Source organism: Marmota flaviventris, chromosome 16 (genome assembly GCF_047511675.1).
Source record: "Marmota flaviventris isolate mMarFla1 chromosome 16, mMarFla1.hap1, whole genome shotgun sequence".
NCBI lineage: Eukaryota > Metazoa > Chordata > Mammalia > Rodentia > Sciuridae > Marmota > Marmota flaviventris.
The window spans coordinates 55,751,871-55,770,333 of NC_092513.1; the positions used below are offsets into that span (position 1 = coordinate 55,751,871).

The window sequence follows — 18,463 nt, forward strand, 5'->3', positions numbered from 1 at the left end:
ATATTACAGATGACATGCCTGAGGCCACAGTGCAAGTGCATCTGCCTTCACTGTTCAGCAAGCAGTCATTACCCTTGATCATCATGCAAGGTTATAAATATCACATCCCCCTCACTAACTAAAGATGCATAATTTAAAAATGTTATTCTATAGTTAAAATTATGGCAATCGAGTATATGCTACATAGCCATTAAATGATCCTCATGCCAAAAGTTTGAAAACAATGCCATGGAAAAGCTAAAACAGAACCTGTATGTGTGTATATGTGTGTGAGTTGGGGTCGGGGGGGTTAATATATAATAAACGTGGCATTGTAGACTGTAGAGCAAAGATAAATGGCATGAGACTACATGGCTATCTACTTAGGAAGAATGGTTAAGCCATTCTTAAGATAATGAAAACGGAATACAATGCAGCTATCAGAAAAGCAAGACAAGATCTGGGTCTGCTGAGGCACCAGGAGAGCAATGGTAAATATAAAGCATGTATTAAATAAGTATAACTATTTTGATTTTTTGTTTGTAAAAACAACTAATTAGGCCTGGTGTGGTGGAACACACCTGTAATCCCAATGGCTCTGGAAGCTGAGGCAGAAGGATAACAAGCTTAAAGCCAGCCTCAGCAATTTAGCAACACTCTGTCTCAAAATTAAAAATAAACAAATAAAAAGGATTGGGGATGTGGCTCCATGGTTAACCACTCCTGCGTTCAATCCCTGGTAACAAAAAAAAAATTAAAAAATAAACAACTAATTACATAAACATTACTTACATGTCGACATCACTACACTAACTTACAGATCCAGAACAATAAATATCAAATTATTTCGAGTGGTTCACCTAGAGAGGAGAACCAATGGAGAAAAAGCCCTTTACTTTTATATTCTTCTGCTTATTCAAATTTTTAAGTAGGCTGTGAGTTTTAAAAGATCAAAGGTGCACATAATCCACTGCTGACGATGCTGGGTGATTCAGCAGAATGCAAGCCATGTGAAGCCTCATGTCTTCTAAGAAACTTGTACTTTATTCTTACTTGGGGGAAGCATGAACAAAAGACTGAGCAGTGAGAAGGAGCCATTATTGTATTTTAGAAATATCTTCTTAGTGAAACTGTGGAGAATTAATTAGAAAAGTAGCAAAACTAGAGTAATAACAATGGATCAGGTGGCTTTTAATATCTACCAACAACTGAGAATTCACCATGTGCCATGTATAGCACCTAACTCAGCTTATGGAAGTCTTAAAACACCACATTGGAATTATTCCAATCCTCATTTGCCTGGGGAAACTGAGGCTCAGAGTTTTTCATACACTACATCATTTGGACAGCTCATTAGTATAAAACTTGGAATCCAAATTCAAATCTAAAAAAAAAAGAATTTGCACTGAAGTGCAAAGTGTTCTTGTATTCTAGAACATTGCAATAGCCTTGTCGGGTGATAATAAGCACCCTGACCACACAACACAGGAACGCAGGAGCTGGGAATAGAGAGAAGGGACCAGATTCACTCTATTTAGGAGGTAAAATGGGGGAAGATCTGATGACTGGCTGGAGGCAGATGATGTGGAAGACAGATTTTAAACTGACAGCCATGTCTCAGGCCTACAAGGAATACTCAACTTTTACACAGTGTGTAATCTGAACTTTTATAACATGCACAATATCTACCTATGCCTTCCAAGACTTTATGGAGAGCTAGTGAACAACTACACTGTTCCAACATTCTGAAAAAGTCCTATAACTTCTGTGTTCTCCTAGGTATCTTTTAATGAATCTTTTCATCATAAAAGTTTACTCATTGCAAGATTCTGGAAAACTGTGAGAGGTTGTAAAGCTCCTCCCTTGCTTTTTCCTCAAGAATCTTTATGATTTTAACAAAAGTGAACAACTGTACTTATCAAGAATATCAGATTCCACTTCTAGTTTTTTGGACAGAAAAAACAGAATTTGAAAATACACACACACACACACACACAAACACACACACACACACACACACACACCCCTCACATATTCATACACACACTAACTTTTTTCTATTCTTATTCAAACTACCCCCTAATACAGCTGTTTTTAATGGAATTGTGGAACAAGATTATTGATGTCTTCAGGGATTTTAGAAACCTCAGTATTACATAAAATTTTATGTGCAAATGAGTATAAGCATTTTACTGAGAATATTATCAATAGCTTTCATTAACTGTTCAAAGGGTCTATGACTAGAAAGAAAAAGAAAAAAGATTAAAAGCCACACAGGTATCCTTCCAGGGAATCTGTCATTCATCAATCCACTAACTAAACATATATTTAGAAGACTTCAATAAGCAGAACACAGCAGTCCACTGCAGCATTCATCGTGGCTATACAGACCACACAAGGAGGCATGCTTCAAATTTCTGCTTTTTCAAAGTGATGCCAATTGTTGCTATTTGTTAGGCTAATGGAAAAAAATCATCACCTACATAATGAAACAAAACCTGCTACAAAGCTTCAGTTAAGACAGCAGTGAAGGATGGCTGATTATATATTCTTAAACTTTCATTTTACAGACTCTTGTTATTTTGAACACTTTCATAGATTAATTCTGAACTCAGAATCGCAAGCTACTGCCAAGATTATACTGAGAGACATTCTACAAATAGAGAACACAGAAATCAGGGCTCAACAAAAGTATACTTTAATAAGTTAAGTTAATGCAATTCTTATTGGCTTTTTGTGAATCCATTCTGCTACAATCTCATATGCAAAAGCTCTCATTTCCTCAGAACCTACTGATAGTAAGAAATTTGGCTGCAGTCACATTTTAATACACATGCTAACCACCGACTGAACTACAGTCTCAGAAACCAAAGAGAATACCTACTAAAGCAGGTAACACACTACTGCATCTAGGGAACCTGAGACCAAGAAGGAAAAGAGGCCATGCAGTGCACAGCAGAGGACTGCATGGGCAGACATTTCTAAAATAACTCCTGGAGTTGTCTGATAATTAATTCACTGACCATCACTGAATGTATTCCACAAATTCTCTGGTATAGTGTCTAAAATAATAAACCCACATCCCCCTCACCCAATTGACTTAACTCTGCGAGGGAAAAAGACAAGGATACTACCAATAAAAATTTCCTTTAGAGAAGAGTTGCGTCTACCCTTGATTCCAAATGCTACCCTGTTCTTCCTTCAATTTCTCTTCCTCTGAAGAGCTCTGAGCTTGACATTCAGCTTCCAGCTGGCACTGCAGATAAGCAGCTGGTACAGGGGCTTCAAGCCCCTCCCAGGAATAGAAAAGCAGCCATGATCTGGCTCTCTGGCTCCAGACTTCAGATCAGCTATTTCCTAGCACCCCTGGCACTTTGAATTTTACCATTTCAAAGAAGCAGATTCTAAGTATAGGAAAACTATCTGAGCCACAAGATCAAGATGTATCTTCAATTTTGCTCTAGAACTCAGAGCTTTGGAGACTGAAAAATGGACAAAAAGGGAAATTCTTTCTGCTATTTGGAGCCTCAGCAATTAATCAGCTTAAAGACTTCACATCATATGGCTACACTCTGTTTTTAAGTGGGTTCCATATGCCTGTGAATTAAACATCAACCAAATGCCTGAATATAATGCACATAATATATTTTTCCAAATTTTTTCCTAGAAAAACTGCTAAATACTAATAAAGTTACCTTTAAACTGAGGGCAACAAAAATATACACAGAAGAGAAAAACAAACAGGTAAACACTTTAAGCAAATAAAAAGGGCATAATACTGAGATTATAATTTGATTCTAATTATGTCCAAATCCACACAGCATTTCATTATAGCTTGTACAGCAACTAAGGAAACAGTGCAAGGTCATCATGGGGCTGTTATCAATATTTAAAGCACCACTTAAGAAGGATCTATATTTAAACCAGGGTGGTGTTCTCAATGATCATCAAATAATTTGGAAGCATGTTCACAGTACAAAATCTTGACACCTGACTAAACTGTTTTGGCTGGAAAGGTTCTAGGTATTCCAGGTGGTTTTTAAGGGGCATTATAACAAATATCAATTTTCACAGGAGCATCTTTCTGAACCTGCAGAGATAAATCCAAATCCAGACTTAAAACAAAACAAACACAAAGCCTTTTCTGTTTCTACTTAAGTACAGGAACATTTAGAAAAATTAGATTTAAAAAAATATAACTGAGACCTAGGTGAAGGAATTAAATTTAAAAGGTGAAAGGGGTAGTCCTTTTGCTTAGACTTCAAGTAAGAAAGACAGGGAAAACAGGAATGTGTTCAAATATGGCTGTCTTCTATCTAGGACAATTAGGAGGCCTAACCAGGAAGTGTCTTTGTTCCCCAAGAACTCCTGGCTTCACCAAAAGAAATACAGTGCTATCATCGTCAAGATGACTAGAATTTCCTTTCAGAACACAAAGTATATCTTTCCAAAATTATAACAGATTATAGCAGACTTTAAAGGGGAGGGGGGACAGAGCATGACACAGGCAAACGGAGCACTGAAGGAGCAGGAGAGGACAGGAGTGGAAATGTAGATCTGTGTGACTGTCCTTGTTTAGGAGTCCAAGGAGACTGAGCAAGGAAGTACTGCTGTTCTCATCTGAAGAAAGACTGTCTGTGATCAGGTGTTAAGGCAGCAGAGAAGAGGGCAAGGTTAAGGACAGCAAAAGGTCAGGATGCTTTAGTTGCCATCAGGAAGGTACCAGGTGAAGTGAGTGATCCCTATGGCTCTGAGGCCAGGCACTCACCCTGAGTGCAGAGACAGAGCACACATGGTGCGCAGGCAAGCTACCAAGGAGGACAGCCAGGCATGAGAAGTTTGCCTCAAACTGAGGCAAAACCTGACCAGCAGGAATCTAGAGAGACAGGCAGACAGGCCGACAGGCCAGGCTGTGTTCTGATTGAAGGTGGAGGCTGGAGCATACACAGCCACCAAGGAGAACAGAAAAGGACTCCAGGAAGAGTAGGGGACAATAGTCTCAGAGAAAGTAATTTTAAGAATGGTTGGTAGTGCTGGGTATGGTTGTGCACACCTGTAATCCCAGAAACTCGGAAGGCCAAAGCAGAAGGATTGCAACTTTGAGACCAGCCTCATTAACTTAGCGAGGCCCTAAACAACTTAGCAAGACCCTATCTCAAAATAAAAAATAAAAAGAGCTAAAGATGTAGCTAAGAGACAAAATGCCCATGGGTTTAATCCCTACTACCAAAGAAAAGAAAAATATTTTGTACTTAACAAAGTAAACCATATGTCAGCCACTGCCTTAAGCAAGACACTTTTACTAGGTAGAATTCTTCAAAAATTCCCTCATAAATAGGTGATCATCTGCCACTTTTGGATAAATACAGAAGAGGAAGAGAAGTATAAAACAGAGCCTCTCCTCCTTAAAGTGAGGGAAGAGGAACTGGAAAGCCTTCATGAGACAGCTCTTGCAAAAGCACCAGGAAATGACAGGTGCCTCCTCCAGGGAGCCATGAAGACTTGAGGAACTGAAACTTAAAAGGGCTTCCAGGGAAGGGAGAAAGAAACCCAGTCAGTCATAGGAGGGTTACAGTTTCACTAAGAGAGAAAATACATTTCTAAAGATAGATGTTAAATACACACATGATACACTGAAGTACATGTTACAAAGACTGCCCTGGCAATAGTGTGGAAGAAAAGCTGACCTGGACAGAGAGAAATCAGTCAAGCGACTTTTTCTAAAATGTATGTTAAAAAAAATAAAAATCCAGGGCTTACTCCAAAATCAAGTCATTAGTGGTGGCAACTGAGAGCAGCAAGGAAACAATTAGGAGGCAGAACTAGAGCAGATAAATGGGCAGACATACACAGCAGGTATCCAGCTGGTCACCAGGGATCTGAGCATGCAGCCTATTCACAGGGACATGCAGCTCTGGAAGGCAACTCCATGGAAGGAGGCTGAGATGAGTCCAGTTTGGAGGCATCCAGGTTGGGAGAAATTTGTGCAGCCAGGTGGGGAGGCAGGAAGCCCTGGAGGGAGAATAAGAACTCCACTGAAACTTGGTAGGAGGGAAGTTAGAGGTGTAGATGTCTGACCCAGGAATATCTGAAGAAAGGGATCTGGAGGCAAAAATCACAGAAGAATAGGAATGTGAGAAGAGTCAGATAAGGAGTGGCTAAGAATAAGCAAAACCAGAGGCCAAGAGTACATGAGTTCTGGGAGAAGGGAGTATAGGAAGAGGCCAAATATGCATCTGGCTATGAAATCCTGGAGGTCACTTATGCAGAACAGTTTCAAGCAACAGAGGGAATACAGGCCAGAATGAGAGGTTGAGGGTGGAAAAGGTTAGAAATATCAAGAGAAAATACAATCTAAATGTTCAGCAAGTTAGACTGGGCTAAAAAGATGAATTGGAGAGAAAAATGCAGGACCCAGGGCAATATTTGTTCTTAAACATGGGATGACTTAGGCAAATTTGTAGACTAAAGGGAGAGGTACAGAAGAACAGAAATGTAAACTTACATATGAGTCATGAGATAACTGATGCAGTAAGAGCTCTAGAAAAGCATTTAATGAATGGGACCTAGAGCACAGGTAAAGGTGGACAGATGGTGAGGAAGGATACTTCCTCCACTCCAGTGGGGGAGAGTAGTAAGAACAACTGTGCAGGAAGGTGAAGGTGGCACCATATCCATTTCAGGAAGTATGGTTTCTGGTGGGAGTGAGGGAAGAGGCTAGAGAGTTCAGAATAACCTTCCTAGGAATAGGGACAATGAGACCAATGACACAGGAGGATGGCTAGGCAAAGTTCACCATGCTAAGGCTGAAAATTTGCCATGTACCAACCCTCAAGGCCTTGTGGTTCTTATCCAGCAGTGTATGGTGCCCATGGTAAACACAACTCATCCAGAATGGGACTGGGCAGCATGTGTGGGAGAGAATGACAGGGGGTTCAGGAACCCCGCTGAGAATGGCTAAACTGGAGGACCTAGGGCACCAAGACTGGCCAGGGGAAATATGAAGCCAAAAGAGAGAAAATGAAGGAACTACAAGTTTAAAAGAAAACCTGCTGCTGTGAAAATATAAAAGAGAAAAGTCTGGGAAGACAGTGGATGGACCCTAATACTGCAGGGGTTCAACTGTGACTTACGCAAACATGGCTACAGAAGAGACGGACAGAACTTAAAAGGGGTAAAAGTCCCCAGATGGAGGCTTTCAAGGGACCAAGAGTTATCACTTAGAAAAGGAATGTCCCAGCATGTCCCAGGATGGGTACAGCCTGGGAGGGATGAGAGATCACAGGAGGGTATGCAAGGAGGTGAGTGATAGAAGAACAGAAACAGAGAAAGACTTTCTCTAATGAAGCAACGTGAGTGGAAATAGCAGCAGTTAGAAGGCATAACCACAAAGGAGAAGAAGAGAGGGTTGGGTATTTTAGGGCAGATGCAAGAAAGGAGCTGGCAGAGAGCTAGCAAATACTAGGCCTTCCCACTCCCCTGTGATAAAGGGGACAGTGCTCACTCAGGAAAAAGCAGCACCCAGGGGATGCAGGTATGCATCTGGCCACAAAGAGGAGGCAACAACAATTTGAGCTACCAAGGAAGTTTTGTCATTTGCTCAACACAGACCACAGGCAGGGCTTGCAGAGATCAGAGCAAAATCATTTGGGAGGGAGGTGACCCATGAAAAGTCACTCAGTCCGGGAGCAGAGACAGTCTAAGAACAGCAATGCAACAGGAGGGCACCTGTTGTCAGCAATAATGCTCCCCAAATTTATGACTATGTGCTAATCCCAGAAACACCGAGTATGCTTCCTTACATGGCAGACAGGACTTGGCAAATGTGATTAAGTGAAGGATCCTGAGAAGTGGAGATTACCCTGGATTATCAGGGTGAGCCTAATGTCACCCCAAGGCTCCGAGTGGAGAAAGGCAGAGGAGGAGATTAGAGGTTGGAGTGCTGTGGGAGCACAAGCCAAGGAATGAGAAAAGACGAGAACAAATTCTCCCCTGGAACTGGTAGAAGGAAAGCAGCAGGGCCCATTTCAGATGGTGACCTTCAGAACTTTAAGGTAATAAATCCATGTTGTTTTAAGCCACTACATTTGTGGTAACTTGTTACAGCAGCAACAGGAATTTATGGAGCACCCTAGCTATATGGAATTAAAATTAAACCTATATTTCTAAACTATGAAAGGTATAGAAAAACATCTGAAAGAATTTTAACTGTCTCATAATGACTTTTCTTTTGCTCTGAAACACTGTTATTTTAAAAATGTAGCCATATATTTCTGCCTTGCTCCAGGCCTAATTCTGTATTCAACCTATCAATCCCACACTGGCTGGTAAGAGAGGAATTCCTGCCTAGGGATAAAAGACAGAACTGGCCTTCAAGCCAATAACTGAGGGTGACTAGAATGGATGGTATGATGAACCTGAGATTCACTGTCACAGAGAGTGAGAGCTAGGTCAGGCTGTGCTCCAGGTCAGAGGCCTGCAGAGCACTGGTCTAAAGGACTGGGGACTGCTCAGAGCCACACACACAGATGATGGCATCTGGTCTCTCTGCTGTTCCTGCAGAAGTGTGAGGATATCCCCCCAACTCTCACTCCCACTAGCTGGCCATGGTGAGTAGGCTGTCTGGGATAGCTCCATCAAAGGAAGTCTCAGGGAAAACATGGACTTATGAGGTTTAGAGAGCAAGAAAAGACACAAACTTGGATAAAGTTTGAACATCAGGAGCCAGCACATGGAGCAGCCCTGCAGGCTGGAAGGACAGCCTGATGCCTGACACAGCTCTGTGTCCATGCATACATCTGCAGCTGGGGTCTAAGTGCAGAGAGTGCTATAGGGGTGCATGTGAGATGAGCAGCAGTGCCAGATGACTGACTGGCAGAGAGCCATAAGATAAACCTCAAAACAAAAGGAAAAACAGTATTTTAAATTTCAAATCAAATCGAGATAGGCAAATCTTACCAGTAATGAAGAGAAGATGTTTTTACATCTGCTCTGTCAACAGAAGGTGTTTATATCCTCCTATACTCATTACCCCAGATGGTAAAATATATGATAAAATGTGAAACATGAAGTTTAAAATAGACCTGTAGATATGTAAAAACATTGTGCACAAATACAATAGGCATACTCTCCTTAAAAGAATAAACACATATTGTCTTGGTAGAATATGTATCTTATTTGCATGATGGAATCATGTGTATGCATGGATGTATTAGGATGGAAACTACATATTGAAGTACAGCATTAGTTCAATGTCTTTAGTTTTCTACTTTTAAATTTTATTTTCATACTTCAGTGTCAAACGTTTCAGAGTTCCATCCTAGTGGCTGACCTGAACAACATCGTTATAATATTTGCATGATGAAAATGAGCATTAATAGTCAAGGGCACAATGTCAATGTCAAATTCAGTTCAGTCTGATGCTTTTTCTTGGAAGGTTGATATGAAACATCTGCCTTTCTGACTGCACTGAAATCTACTTTCAATTATAACCATTGCTGATTTCATCTTAAAATACAAATGTCAAGTTGGAGTAACACTGTATCTTGACCACAGATGTCTTCTTCAGTCACCAGGACAGTTCAGCCCTAATAACTGAATTCTTCTCCTCATCCAGGGTCAGAAGAGATTTCATCTAGTAAACTCATTACTTCTAAATTCCACGGCCAACTAGCATCTTGTCTTGTACTACTATTGTGTTTTATGGGCATACCTTACATCCCACTAGATGTCAAGATTCTACAAAACCTTGTCATAAAGCCCTTGGTGTTTTGGTCTACCTACACATCATTTGGCACACACAAAGCCTTAATAACAAGAACAGCTTCCTGTCAGATTAGAGGGGAAGAGAAAAGTGGCCAAAATGTCAAATGGTTCTGCTTTCTTGTTTATTAACACTTTGCTAAAACCTTTAGAGTTCACAAATATTTAATTTTAGTTCTATTTTACTGCCATATTATTAGCCTGAGAATCATAAAAGAGAACTTGCCCTGCCCACCACCCAGTTCCATTCAACAGTCTCTCAGATCTCTGCACCCTCCCTGGGGAACCCTTGCCTGCCCTTACATGCCCCGAGATCCTCCTTCCCTCACTGAGTGCTTTCCGGCACATCTTTGCCCTTTCTCTCAAAGTCAAGGAGAAAAAGTTCTATAGCCAACAGTCTATTACACACTTTCTAACATCACCATCACCATGAGGATTTATCTCGGGAGCAGAAATCCCATATTTGCCCCCTTGGTGGATTTTTAATTTAACACCAAGTCATACCAAAATCTGGAGGATAAGTTCTCAGTTCTGTAACTGTTCTTGCACTGGTTGATAGACCTTAAAGGAACTAATCAAAGAAATGCAGAATAATATTAATATACTGACTGGTTGGGATGAGGGAATGCAGGAGCTAGACAGAGAACAAAGCTTTGCTGCCATCAGTCAAACTTGCCTTGTTCAGCAAATCAGCTTTCATTTCACTTCTAACACCCAAATATCTGATGTAATCCTTGGTGAAAATAAGAGCGGACCCTTGCCCAGGGACCCTAATCTAAAGACAAAGATCTGGTTACAAGACACGGTACCTTTCTTGGCCAATTTAATTACATGTAAGTTCTACTTGAATCACTACTCCCTCGTCGTTTTGACTTCTGACTGCCTTGAGACCTTGATGGTGAAATCACCACGCCAGCTTTGCCCGTGTCCTTTGCTGAAGCTCAAATCCTGGGTCTCATATGGGCTGCATCTGCCCTCAGTTGTGGACCCTGCTAGGCCCTCATCAGCTGCTATTTGGCCCTCTGTACCTCCTGGCCTGCACTAAAGGTACAGGATGGGCACAGGGCTCAAGGAAAAGGTCACTGTAAGTTACAAAGGAGTGCCCTGACCCAAGCCAACCATCTTTAAAGGCCTTCTGCACTCAGAAGTAAGAAGTGGTTCCCAAAAGTCATTCAACCCTGACTGATAACACGAACACATCCAACACAGATGGCCCTGCGAGGAGATGCAAGAGAAAGGGAAGGGGAGAACCCTTACCCTGATGGACACACACACTTTGGGTAGAATAAACAGCCCAAGTCTCATCAGGTGACAGCAACATGGGGTTATAGCAACCTGACCTATAAGCAGGAACTGCATAGTTCTTATACCTTCTACAGAGTGAACCTTGAAACTGAACACAGAACATCCTAAGGAGGTTCCCTAGCTACTCACTTCCAGGCTCCATGCCCAGAGGTTCTGACTTGCAGGTCTCTCGAAAATCAAAGCACTTAGCTGTACTTTCAAAGCTCCACAGAAGCATCTTATTTTAAAGGCTTGGTTAAGAACTTCTGCTCTAGATGTTTTCATTTCCCATATTAGGGAAGACACTGATCCAGATGACAGAAGAACATTTAATATTTCTTGAACATGAGATACTAGGAGTTGGTCTTAATTTCTTCTTCTCTGCAACACCTCTTCTCCCCTATCTATTGTCATACCCAGTATTACAAACACTGGCCCTTTCACACAATAACAGATGTTAGAGGTAATAGCATTTGAATAGATAATATGAAAAGTAAAGCAAATAAAAAGTTTTATTTTCTAACTTTAATTTAAATGGTTGTGTCCTGACCTGCTTTTCTCTGCCACATTATTCCACCTCAAGCCCTGAGGAGTGGAGTCAGCCATCTATAAACTGAGACCTCTGAAACAGAGTTTTTCAAGATGGTAGAATTGAGAAGGTCACTTTCCTAGCTGTCCCATTGCATGAAACCAAGAAAGCAGATAGGCAGCTTCTCAGCAAGGTCGGTGAAAAAAGGCTGGGGGAGCGCTTTACTGGGATTTAATATTGGACATGCAAAGTAGATCGGGAACTCAGGAGGTTGGATATAATAAAATAAGAATGAAATACCCAGGGCCACCGTCATTGATATGGCCAAAGACACCATCCAGAGTGGTCCCTTGGCAAGCAAAGTGGAGGGGTAAGGGAATTAAAGAAACCTACATTTTTAGGAGGCCTGAGGTATGTCTGGGTATGGAGAGATCAGAGATAAAAGACACTGCCTGACTAAACCGAAAAGTGTGGGGCACAATATCCTTGTGCAGAAAAGAAACTTCATTTCTCCCAGCTGCCTGTGGAAGACAGAGGAAGGAGCCATTTTGCAGCTGCGGCATAGGGGCCAGCAGCTGGGGGAGTCTGTTCCCGACAAACCTGGGTTTGGCCTGAATCACAGGCCTGGCAAACCCACATGAAATGACATAGAGTGTGCTTAAGTTAGGTTAAATCAAATATGGAAAGAGCTTTACACAGGGCACAAATGGTCATGGAAACCCACCCAATTCCTCTATTCTCCTCCAATCTGGCAGTTTGCAAGACTGGCTGGGATAGATGTGCCTAGCAGGGAATTCAAAAGGGCTAGGGTGGGAGAAAGTAAACCCAGGAGACCAGGAAAAATGGGGTCCACAGGTGATGTAGAGGACTAAGAACTGGCTCCTCAACCACATGAGTGGGACTCATGGGAGATCCCTAGGGTATAGTCTTCCAGTGTGGACCAGCAACACTGGGCCATGATGGTGCACTGATTTAAAATCTTCAGACCAAGCAGCATTCAGCAAAAAGCTGGAGACAATCTAAGCCTAAAGCATGTGATAAACACTTTTATATATTCATATTCATTTTTTTTCTCATCTCAACCTTTTTTGAAGCAAGTTATTTTTCATGGATCAGTATTTTGAGAACTAAGATGTTTGATTAGTATATTTTGGTTTTGTTATATATTCTTTTATTTTTAGTTTTTCAAAATTTTACTTATTTGTTTCATTATCTATTTCCCTTGATTCTCTTTTCTTTTGCTAGCAGCCAATGTCTATTATTCTCCCTTTCACTCTGCCTTTAATTTTTTACTTCTATCTCTCCTCTTCTCTCATAATCATATCTTATATCACTTCTGTTCTCCCTGTCTACCATTTGAAATTGTAAACTCTTTTGCAAACTTACTATTTTTATTGTAAACAATTACTCATCATATCATTTTTATTTATTGTGATAATCAATATTGTAGACATCAGAGCAGGAACTATTTGGTTTAATGCTGGTTTTTTTTTTTTTTTGCATTGGTTGTTGTTATTATTTGTCACCATCTAAACAGTGAAATACTAAAATTCAGGGACACTAATAATCTGCAAGGTAGAAAATCTACACCTCTGATCCATACCCTCAGATGGGCAGACACACAAATAACATGAAAAAGCAAGGGAATAAATCACCCCAAACCAACCAAGATACTTCAGTAACAGAATACACCAACATCGTAGTGGAAGAAATGTCAGAGAAAGAGTTTAGAATGTTCATAGTTTAACTCATCTGTGAGGTAAAGGACATTATAAGGAGTGAAATCAGAGAGAAAATACAGGACATGAAAAATCGCTTCAACAAAGACATAGAGATTCTGAAAAAAAAAATCAAGCAGAAATCCTCAAAAATGAAGGAATCAATAAGCCAAATTAAAAATTCAATGGAAAGCATCCCTAGCAGACTAGGCCACTTGGAAGAGAGAGCTTCATGCCATGAAGACAAAATATATAATCTTTGAAAATAAAGTTAACCATGGAGAAATGATGTTAAGAGACCATGAACAGAACCTCCAAGAAATATGGGATAACATGAAAAGACCAAATTTAAGATTTGTTGGGATAGATGAAGGCTCAGAGATACAAATCAAAGGAATACACAATCTTTCCAATTAAATAATATCAGATGATTTCCCAAACCTAAACAATGAAATGGAAAATCAAATACAGGTGGCTTAGAGGACATCAAATACACAAAATTACAACAGACCCATACCAAGACACATTTTTATGAAAATGACTAACATATAGAATTAAGGCTGACAGAGAAAAATGACAAGTTATATTTAGTGGAAAACCAACCCATATCTCATCTCATTTCTGAACCCAGACTCTCAAAGCTAAGAGGCCTTAGAAAAATACGTACCAAGCTCTAAAGGAAAATGGATGCCAGCCAAGAATGCTATAAATTGAGCTTCTGAATTAACAAATAAAAACTTTCCACAAAGAATTCACAACTAGAAAGCCTGTACTACAAAATATACTCAATATAATAGCTCATGAAGAAGAAATAAAAAAATAAAAGTAAAAACCAGAAAAGGGAGGAACTACACCAACAGAGCAGTGAATCAATGGAGAAATTAAATTCAAATGAAATCAAATTAAAAACCAGAAGCAAGTCAAAATTTCAGGGAATAAAAATCACATCTCAATAATAACACTGAATATAGTCAAGCATGTGGTGCATGACTATAATCCCAGCAACTTGGGAGGCTGAGGCAAGAGGATCTCAAGCTTAAAGACAGCCTCAGCAATTTAGCGAGCCACTAAACAACTCAATGAGACCCTATCTCTAAATAAAATATAAAAAAGGGCTGGGGATGTGGTTCATTGGTTAAGCACCCTGGATCCAATCCCCAGTACCAAATTAATAATAATAATAATAACATTGAACATAAATGGCCTCAACTCTTCAATCAAAAAACACAGACTGGCAGACTGGATTAAAAAACAAGACCCAACAATAAGAGACTCACCTAATAGGCAAAGACAGACTGAAGGTGAAAGAATGAAAAAAAATACATCACTCACATGGATCTTGTAAACAAGCAGGGATTTCTATCCTAATATCAGATAATATAAGTGGACTTCAAGCCAAAGTTAATCAATAGGGACCACAAAGATCATTTCATCCTGCCTAAAGCAATTATACACCAATCAGACATAACAACTATAAATATTTATGGCCCCAAAATGGAGTATCTATTTACCTCAAACAAAACCTTCTCAATTTCAAGAATCAAACATATCACAACATAATAATACTAGGTGACTTTAACACAACTCTCTCATTACTGTATACATCCTCCGAAACCAAAAACTAAATAAAAAAGCTATAGAACTCAAATATACAATTAATAATCTATATTAAAAGACATATATAAAATATTTCATCCATCAGTGACTTTCTTCTCAGCAGCCATAAATGGGCAAAGGAACTAAACAGACACTTCACTTAAGAAGAAATACAAATAGTCAAAAAATATATGAAAAAATGTTCAACAACTCTAGAAATTAGATAAATGCAAATTAAAACTACACTGAGATTTCATCTCACTCCTATCAGAATGGCAATTATCAAGAATACATGTCAAAATAAATGTGGGCGAGGATGTGGTGAGAAAGATACACTTATTTATACATTGCTAGTGGGAATGAAAATTGGTCCAACCACTCTGGAAAGCAGTATGGATATTCCTCACAAAACTTGGAATGGAACCACCATTTTACCCAGTTATCCCACTCCTCAGTATATAATCAAAAGACTTAAAGTCAGCATACTACAGGGATGCAGCCTCATCCATGTTTATAGCAGCTCAATTCACAATAGCTAAACTATGGAACCAATACACATGCCATTCAAGAGATGAATGGATAAAGAAAATGTGGTATATATACATAGTGAAATATTACTCAGCCATAAAGAAGGATAAATGTTCTCTCTGATATGTGCATCCTATAACACACAATAAGGTGGGAAGAGGGAAGAATAGAAGTTCACTGAATTAGACAAAGGGGAATGAAAGGTAGAAAGGGTGGATGAGAGTAGGAAAGAAGGGAGAATGAGTCAGACATAACTGTTCCTATAACTATGTCCATATATAAACACATGACCAGTGTAACTCCACATCATGTACAAACAGAAAAATGGGGTCCTAATTAGAACAAATGATACTCCATGGATCTATATCTACTGTCATGTATATCTAAAAAGAACAAATAAAAAAAGGAAAAATAAATAAATTAAATGCAACATAATATTGTGAATCCAATGAAATTTTGTTTAATATTTATTTAATATTCTTCATATAAACACTGAAAACTGAGATTAAAAATAGGAAGGACAGCAAGCAATTTTACATCTCGGATATAGATGATCCCTGTGGCTATAAGACCCTGGTGTCAGAAGTCACTTTGTTACACAAGTACACCTTTCTAGTTGTATGTCTTATTTCAGGGGTTCCATTACCTTCTCCAACACCTTATTAGACCCACCACTGCCATACACCACATTAAAACAAATCCCTGTAATGCGGCCCTCGAATGGGTACATGCAAATAATATCAGCTGAGAAAGAGCATTATATGCAATAGTATCTCATGTCCTTTATGTATTCGACTGATATAGTCCTCCAACAACCTACCGAGGTAGGTAGCATGCTTTTTCTACTTTACAGTGACATTCCCAATGTCACAGAGCTGGTCGGCCTGTGGCAGAACTAAGGTTCAAACACAGGCTCCACCATATGCTTGAAAACAGTAAGGCACTGATGAGCTTCATTAAGAAATTTCCCAGTCCCATCTCCAACTTCAAATAAGTTGATGGGTTATCTAGATAAATGAGTTAATTTTGTTTAATATAAAATATAAGACCTCCAGTGGCTGACCTTGGAAAACAGCTCAACAGGTGCTGCTATAGCGTTCTGTTCTTTCAAATACTGCTCCCAAGACCAGGATTCATGTGTTGCCACTGAAGGTGCTGGAAAAAAAAAAACATAGGGTTTTCTTGAAGCAATCTGTGATAGAAAAGTAACAAAATTTAATTGAAAATAAATTCAAGAAGCAAGCATAATAAGTTAGTGACAGAAGATCACCAACTAAAAAGAAACTTTCCCCTCATGAAAATCAGCCAACCACATTTTCCTATTTGGAACAGGATAATATTGGATAAATTCACCTTCAGGAAGATGCCTGATGAATACTTAAAACAGGTGCTCTCAAAGAGGTTTTCTGGAAAGTGATGGTTTATATTTAAGAAAATAATATGTAAATTTTTTTTTCAGTGTGGAGATCAAACCCAGGACCTCCTACATGCAAGGCAAGTGCTCTACCAGTGAGCCAAAACCCAGTCCCTCAAACACTTTTTATAATTTCCTTTTGCTTTCTTAACTCTTTGGTATAAATGTCAACTGTCAAAAGGCACTGTGGCAATATATGTCAAAAGTCTTAAAACTTATTCCTACAATTTGAACCAGCAATTCTCCTTCTATGAAATTGACTTAATGAAATCACAGTAGATATGCCCAAGGGGCAAAACACAGGGTTCTTCAGCTAGAGTTCATATAATAATATAACATCAGAAATAAACTAAAGGTCCTCCAAGAGGAAGTTAAGTAAACTCATTGTACAGACATGTCATTTTAATAACAGACAGTAAAACCATGTGTAGAAGGCTGTCTAATGATAGAGAAATGCTATGTTGATGATACTGTACTGAGTGGGGTAAAAAGTTTAGAAAACAAAATAATCCTTTTTGCAAATATGTAATGGATTATAAAAAGATGAAAATTATATAAATAAAAATCTTGAATGAAGTCATCTTTAGTACTACGATTATAAATCATTTCTTCTCTGTTTTTCTGCTTTCCAAATTGTCTACATTAATAGCTAATCACTGTAATTCAATAAGTGTCATTTTAACAATGTAAATCTAGCAAAAAGAATTAGTCATTGTTTTAAATTTATGTTCTGAAGCCTAGTAACATCTCCTCAAGAATTATCTCCTAAGGGAGTACTCAAGCACTAATAAATGTCGATGAAAAAATGTACATCACAATGCAACTATAAGAAAGCAAAACAGTGTTAGTACAGGAGGAAGATTAAATAAAACTATAGTGTGTGTGGGTGTGTGTGTATGATTGAAATCATCAAAAACTATATTTTTGTTTCTAAAATATTTTTAAAAACATCTTAAGGATTAAAATCAGTTTGCATGGTCCTTTGTATCCTTACTTATGTTAAATAAAATATTAAATAAACAAGGCTTTCAAAGACAAATATCGGTCAAGCCCGGTGGCCCAGACCCATCCACACCAGCCCGTGCAGGACCTAGGCTCACAGGGGACTTGGTCCACCCCTCCCCATGTTGGGCAGACACATGCCAGAGCCTAGCCTCTGGCCCAGGACCATCCATTCTTACCAGTGGACTACTATGAGAGCCGAGATCCAGCCCAGACCCCCAACACAAGCTCGCATAGGACCCAGGATCTCAGTAGGCCCGGTTCACCCACACCAGCCTGTGCAGGTCCAAGGCAAAAAACAGGCCCAGTCCATCCCTCCCCATGGCGGGACAGACACCCACCACAGCCTAGCCTCTGGTGTAGTACTGCCCCTTCCAACCCGGCAGCTCAGATCCACCCACTCAAACTTGCACAGGACTCAGATCCAGGATGCAGTAGCATCCATTGAGAAACATCAGCAGAGTTTAGAAGCCCATCATCATGGTAAGGTACAGATAATCTGCACGGGTACTAGAAGAATATAGGGAAGAAACTGTAATATCTCAGATCTACACTTCAAGAAAGGAAGGCACATAGAGAACATGAAAAAACAAGAGAGGAAAGTGCCCCAAACAAACCAGGACACTATAATAACATAACCCACAGACAGCG

General features: G+C 39.5%; 1 protein-coding gene across 1 annotated transcript in view; it reads right to left on the reverse strand.

The window, feature by feature from the left end:
• Window positions 1-18,463, reverse strand: part of L3mbtl4 (L3MBTL histone methyl-lysine binding protein 4) — a 464,449-nt gene that overhangs the window by 277,152 nt on the left and 168,834 nt on the right. Inside the window, exon 5 of the mRNA XM_027942948.2 lies at window positions 16,460-16,551. Coding sequence (XP_027798749.2) covers window positions 16,460-16,551 — 92 coding nt within the window. The remainder of the gene's footprint in view (window positions 1-16,459; window positions 16,552-18,463) is intronic.